General features: G+C 41.3%; 1 protein-coding gene across 1 annotated transcript; it reads right to left on the reverse strand.

The window, feature by feature from the left end:
* Positions 1 to 139: 139 nt before the first annotated feature.
* On the reverse strand, positions 140 to 6619 carry LOC106752905 (the record flags this gene model as incomplete). Its single annotated transcript, XM_014634692.1, has 1 exon — positions 140 to 6619. A coding segment is annotated over exon 1 (6480 nt), but the record flags the coding sequence as incomplete, so codon positions are not given.
* Positions 6620 to 7300: the final 681 nt, after the last annotated feature.

A 7300-nucleotide genomic window follows, 5' to 3' on the forward strand; every position in this document is an offset into this window, starting at 1 on the left:
AATGAGGGAGGTCCTTTGAGGCAAGCTCGGCATAAGTTTCACCGGCTAAGGAATCAAGTTCAAAATAGATCGGTTTGTGGTCTGAAAAGTAGCTTTCGTAAACTCCGCGCCTACCCAGAGGAAAGTTCGAGAAAATTACATCTATTTGCGTATTGAAATCAGTCGTCACAGTTTCAGGTAAAAGTGCAGACGTCATTCCATGAGTTTTTAAGAAAGGCAAAAGACATTTTTCACGATGACCAATTATGTCAAAGTTGAAATCTCCTAATAGTGTCACCCGAGATTTTTGAGGAATCAACACTTCGATAATCGATTTGAAAACAGACACGGGGGTTCCAGGTGATTTATAGCCAGTTAATACCCAAGTGTCTCCTACTTTGAATCGAATTGCCTCCATCACGAATTTTTCACCTGTTTCCTTCCTTCCGTCAACTTGGGAAACATCAACTCCGTTTTTAACGAAACAGAGCAATCCACGCGGGGCCCTAATTTTATCACAATCGGACCGATACGCGATTCGAAAGCCAGGAAAATGAATTTCATCCGTAGGTAAGGTCCAAGTCTCCGCTAAGATCAGTATGTCCGCTCTGGAATACCACATATCAGACTTTACGTCACAGCTGTGCTTATTAAAAGATCTCACGTTATGATATGCAATTACGAGACCACTCTTATTTTCCAAGTTCCAGAACGCGAGTTGCAAAGGATCTTTTCTTAACCTTTCCATTTCAAGCACAATAGGATCGTTGGGTTTTGGTGGAGGTGGCGGTTTAAATTCTCCTAGAATATACAAACCCGAAAGACTGGTGACTCTGCTAAAGGCTACGTATGTTACCGGCCTAGTCCATTTCCCTGGCTTACTGAAGTCGATACACACTGATTCGTATGTTTGGCCCTGACTTTTATGACAGGTCATTGCTTCCGCGGGAACGACAGGGAACTGCACTCGGACGATTCTTAAACGACAGTCTTTAGATCCCGAAATTACGACACTTTTCCTACTCAACGGTACAAGTCGCGGATGGAGCTTCATCGCCTTCATGTAATCACGAACAGCCAGTCGAGCATTACTGCCTACATTCGAATTTTCACCAAAATCGAGCCAAATTCTGTCAATAATCGTGTCTTGATCAGGCTTGTAAGTAATACTGACTAAAGTACCGACAGCGCCGTTGACCAGGCCATCGCGAACACTAACATTAATGGTGATCATGTACTTGATCCCTACTTTAAAGACTACTCTATGAGGTAGGCCTTTTAAATCATCTAATTTTTTGTTCATCAAAGATCTAACCGCGTAATCGATTCGGCTTTGAGTTGCCTTACCTAATACAGTATTTTTCGCCTCAGAAACGGATTCTGCTTCCGGACACTCGAAAATTTTTGCCGCATTAAACGCGTCAACCTGCTTATTGAAACAATATAAACGAATAGCCTCTTTTGGGACATCGGATTCATTTTTTACTTGCCTCGATTTAAAAAGCTTCATATCTTCTTCAGTGAGCGTGCCCCAACATAAATTATTGAGAGCTTCGATGAAAGCTTTTTCACCTTTTTGCCTCATAATTTCGGTTAATTCAAACATCTTAAAGTCGCGCCAGTTGAAGTTCGATTCTAACAGAAGACTAAGTTCGGTGATATTAGGGGGTTTAAAAATCATAGAGTCCTGCACGGGAGGGATTTGACCAAAATCTCCTACGACAATAATATTTATACCACCAAAGGGGTCGGTGTTTCTTTTTATTTCCCTGCATCTCTGCTCAATGTAAGTTGCCATTTTACCGCCTAGCATGGAAACTTCGTCTATAATAATCCATTGACAGTCCCTTAGTTCTGTAATTAAATGACTAGCCGATGCAGGATTGAGTGGCGGCATTTGGCCTCCGTATTTGGTCACTGGCAGGACGAACGCTGTGTGGACGGTAACGCCACCGATTATATATGCAGCTTTGCCTGCATATGAGCAAAGGAGCACTTTTACACTATCAGGAGCAAAATTTAGATTATTGTCGTAGTGTCGGGTCACGGATTGGAAAATTGTTTTAATCACCGTAGATTTTCCAACCCCACCGGCCCCGCTAACGAATATATGTTGGAGTCCTCTATCTATTTTCGCACAGTGGAGTACATGCATGCATATTTCTCTCTGTTTGACATTTAAACGCCGAAACATTGAATGCAGCTCCTCAGTTTGAACTCTTTGCGGCGCTGTTATCCGATTTTGCTCGACTACGGTATCACTACTTTTGCCACCCTGTGCTAATACATCGACATTCTGATCAAGAGGCAGCTGATCAGCAGCAAATTCATCTTCTTCTTCAATTTCCCTTTCTCTATTTTCATTTATGGCTGCTTCTAAAGCGTCTTCAAGGACCTCGTCTTCATCAATAGCTGAAAAATTACCCCTATTTTTTTTAATAATATCGATGCATTCGCGGTACTTCAATTCAAGGTCGCATTTTTCGACCTCATCGACCTCATTACGCCACGGATAAAAAAGACAAATTTGTTCGCGGTAGAAATTTGGAGGATCGATAAGTTCTTTGTAACGACGGTACCGAAGAACTTTTCGTTTTCCTCTCTCTTTGTAAATATACTCTTCATCTGCGTCGTCGTTTTCATCCTCGTCGTCCTTNCTATTTTGCCTAGTGTACGAAGTCGCGAAATCTGCTAAACAAACGTCATTTAACTTTTCGGGCCTTTTGCTATATTTTTCGTGAATATTTTCCGCGTAAATATCGCCTGAGTCAGCATCCAAATTCCGAAGTTGAGCATTCATTTTTAGCATCCGCGTACGTTCAGCGATTGGGGACGTATTTACGAATACAATACTCCTGCTACTCTTGATGATGGGGAGTGGATAGCTTTGGTATACTGCCTCTTGGGCTGACATCAAATTCGCATTTATAAAGACGTTCGATATATTCCGTAATTTTTCGCGCACGTTGGTGTACCCGTTCTTTATATCGTCGGCAGCTTCTTGGAGCAATTTAGAGAGACCAGCATCTGCCTTACTGATATAATTAATAATATAACTTGCGAGCCCGTATTCTTCCAGAATAAATTGCATATCAATATTAGCTTCGAACAGATACAAAAGGGTTTTGTTGTGAGCATTAATCGCGACTTCTCTGCTAGTCCTTCTTAAAAATACCTGTGGTCTTTTAAGAGAACTCCTAATAGCAAGAATGTACCTATCTTCCGTCATACCGAGTTCCTTCAAAATTTCGTCGAAAGTGACCAATCGTGGTTTTGAAAAGAAATCTTCACACAGGTCGCATACTTTTTTCCAGTCCTCTTTTGACTGTTCTGACCTTTCATTTTTTTCCAAAGGGCGCAATATGGTGGTTGCTTTCATTGGCGGTAAAGGGAAATGAAAACGACATTTTTTCACGTACCTCCTTCCTTTATAACACGTCCGGGTGTGCTGATGCGTAACGTAAGCCGTGTAAGGGCAATGCTCCTCATGAGCACACGTAATAAATGTATTAATGAAATCGACGACTTTGCGCACCGAGGTTTGATCTTCCGGGTTGTACAGGGGAGCATTTTTCAACCACAAAAATATATGCTCATGAGGTGATCCGCGTTGTTGGAATTCCACGCGTTCGTAAGAATCCTCTACTCTGTACTCGCTTCCAAACAGACCGTCTGCTTGTCGTAAATACCACATTATCTTTGAAACTTTATAATCGAAGTACCGAGCGCATGTTGTCGGGTCGCTTTTAATTAGAGCCGTCTTTTTATTAAAACTTAATTCGACCGCTTCTTTTAAGGAGATTTTCTTTCCTTCATTTATTTGCACTAAGCCTTGGATAAGTTCCGGCCATCTGTTTTCCGCTGCAGAAAGAGTAAGAAACAGCGTCGGCTGACCAAGTTGCCTGAGCATGGCCATCAACCCCTTCTTTTTATCCTCTAACCACGCGGGGGAAGATCGAATGTTCTTAAGTACGCGAAAACCTTCATCGTGTTTAATTAAGGAGTCAAGACAAGCTTTATCTAAAATATGGCCGGCATTTAAATTTTCTGTCCTTCTAGTTTTCCTCAAACAAATATTAATGTTGGACAGACATGCCAACTCCATCTTTTTCTTCGCCATGTACAAAATTCTAGTTGGGGTACAACTTCGGCGGTCACATCTTCTGAGTTCCGATTTTACTCTCTCTGAATAATAAATTTTACCGATGGGCGTATACGGTTGTCCGCAAAAAAGAGATGGAAAAGAAAGCTCCTCTAAGTCTGGCTGCAAATGCCAGGGCACCGGTGCCTTACCCTGACCAGGCGCCATGATACGAATGCGATCGTTCAGTTCGGCGTCTCTGTTCATAAGAAGCACTTCTTCGTCGACTTCTTCAATTAATTCCTCCGGTTCTACAGGATCGTCTCCAAGACTATTCTCATTTCCCGCGTCACAGACTTCGTTAACTGGTACCATATTCGAGGGATCAGAAGGAGTTGCCGCGGGGCAATTACGTTCTTTCACAGTTTTTTCGGTTTCCTCTACTGGAACGCCCTGTTCTGGAGGGACTTCAGAGGCGGGCCGCGTCAAATTCTGATCATCAGAGTTTACCCTATCACTTGGATCCACGATGAAATCTACCTCCTCATCAACATTCAGACAATGAGCATTTAAAAAATTTTCATCGATGGAAATGCCATGCTTAACGTACAGGGGAGTGCTCTTAAGGTAATTCAATGCATCCGCAACCTTAGATGGACGAATTGTCTCATACATGTAATGAGAGGCGTGGTCTAAGTGCCGTTTAAGCTTTATTTGCACGGTTGCCATGTTATCAAATTGTCGCGGAAGAACATTCACCATGTCATTGACCTCGACAGGAATATTTACGACACTACCTTTAAGTCCAAGTTGTGGATTAACGCTGCGCGGTTTTAATGGTCTAATTTGCATAAAATTAATATAAGGAGCGACCATGCGTTCCTCTAGGGGTTTCAAATTCGCTAAACATGCCGGAATATCTGGGAATTTCAACCCGTTGATAACTGCTAACTTAGGAATTTTACCTTTTTTGACATATTGTTGGCATGTTATACACACTTTGTCTGTAACGACACTACTGACGCTACGTGAGATAGCACAAAAGCTCCTCAAACCTAGCTTTTCCTCGAGTTCTTCCCAATCAAGAGTTCGAATAGAGTGTGGGAAGAAAAGGCCCTCACAAAACATGCAGATCGAATTTGGAAAATCGGATCGGAAATTGATAACTTTTAATTTTAATGCATCGGCTCTAGTTCCACCATCATGCAAAGCAGTCCTGTACTCTTCTCTAAATTTTAAAAACTGATTTTGCCTCCTTTCATTCATTCTTTGAGCATTGTTATTTCTTTCCCTCTCTCTGGAATTTTCATTTTGTCTAGCTTTTTTCTTGCTTCGCAAACTGGCTTCACGGTCTTTTTCCTCAGTAACAATACTTTGCCTTTTCCTCTTCCTGAACTCTGTATTTTCTTCCCTTTCGTGCGTTCTAAATTCTTCGTCCTGACGTTTTTGTCTCTTAGCTTGCGCTTCTTTTTCCCTTTCACTTTGCCGTACGCTAGGAATGCTCCTTTTTTTCCGGAGCAAAGAGTTTTCTTTTTCTCTGAAATTTGGATTTGCTCTCTGCTTCTGCTTTTTCTGCGTTTCACTTTGTTTTTTCGAAGGTGCATTATTTTCCCTTCGCTTCCTCTTATTGTCAGCGTCCTTTTTCTTTCGTAAATTTTCGCGTTCTCTTTTGCTCAGTTTACTAATTTTTGAAACTTGACTTTTCGTCAAACTATTGCCTATTTCTTTTTCCGGAAATGCGCCGTTGGAGCATTCAAAGACATCAACAGACAGCGAACTACTGATCATGGGATCAAACTCAATTTGAGTATCTTCATGATGCTGGGGAGCATTATCCGCAGTGGACATGTTTCCGCTGTTACTTGTCTCTGTGACCAACACGGGGGCGATACAAAATAAGCTAAGATTATTTGAACTAAAATTATAGCGAAGCGTTGCCACCATAGCTTCCAAACTCTCAAAGCTCGCTAAAGTTGCGACTGCGTCATCCGAAGCTAAGCGCAGTCCATTTCTATCACGTTTGTGAGGGTCGAAAATCAAGAAAGTTCCGTCTTTTTTGAAAACAGCCACCGAAAGTAAGGAGCATGTTAAAATGCCATGCTCGTATTGGTCAAAAAATCTGGTCAACTCTGGAAATAATTCAGGAAGTATGCCTTGGAAAGGCTCTAGAGGAACAGATATATTGAACGTATGTCCTAAAATTTCAACGACGGGATGAGTCTCGTCGGCGGGGAAAAATCCGGAAGCATCGAGACATCTTCCAAAACGCTGTTGATAAGTCTCAACCGACAAATAATACAATCTATTACCACAATCAAGAGTACCATCGACGATGATCGGGCTCCAAGAAGGAAAAGTGATTAATTTAGACATGCAGATAGCTGATAAACTCATGCATGTGCACTGCTTGTTTCTACCATACCCTTCATAAATACGTGAGTCTTGACTTCTAGTTCCGCGGACGATAGCGGCCGGAGGATGGGGCAAATTTAATAAATCGGTCTGATTTTTGGTAGGCTCTGCCACAAATCCTTTCAAAGATTCCGAATAGGATTTCATCATTAAATTAGGGATAAACAGACTAAAATTGGCATCAATGTAATTAATTTGAACGAAATTTTCAAGGAAAGCCTTGAGGTTCAATTTAAATTCAAGGGTGGGTCATTTTCAAAGGCAGTCTCAAGTACAAATAAATTGTGAGAGATACTACAAAAAAAAATAAACGCTAGGTTCTAAAATTATTAAGCATCTGAATTGTAAACAGGTAGGTACTATTGAGCCCTAATTCTTATTATTAAACGCATGCAACTTACAAATACGAGTACCACAGGTGAGGAAACGGTGGAGAAACGGAGACAACGAAACATAAACAACACAAAAATAAAGTTCAGTGGAACTATTTTTCAAGAGAATAAAATAATTAACACTGACTTCACACTTTAAATCACAGTTCTCCTGAATATAAAAGGGGTAAGAAACGATTAATCCAAAAAATTCTTCAGTTTCCAGAGGAATAGATTCAAAACGACAGAGCAATCTTGCAGCAGTGCAGTCAATACCAGCCAATTCGTTCAAGATGTAGCAAATGAGTCATTCATTTGTTTTTTTCATAATGAAGAATTAAAACACTTAAGACGGGGCATGACAGGTAGTGACAGGTTGACGGTGTGATGCCATGACGAAGTAAAGGGGTACCTCTGCACCAGAGACAAGTTGTCTTGCTGGTTGCAGTCATTTCCT

The sequence above is a fragment of the Vigna radiata genome, unplaced genomic scaffold (assembly GCF_000741045.1).
Source record: "Vigna radiata var. radiata cultivar VC1973A unplaced genomic scaffold, Vradiata_ver6 scaffold_736, whole genome shotgun sequence".
In the NCBI taxonomy this organism is placed as follows: domain Eukaryota; kingdom Viridiplantae; phylum Streptophyta; class Magnoliopsida; order Fabales; family Fabaceae; genus Vigna; species Vigna radiata.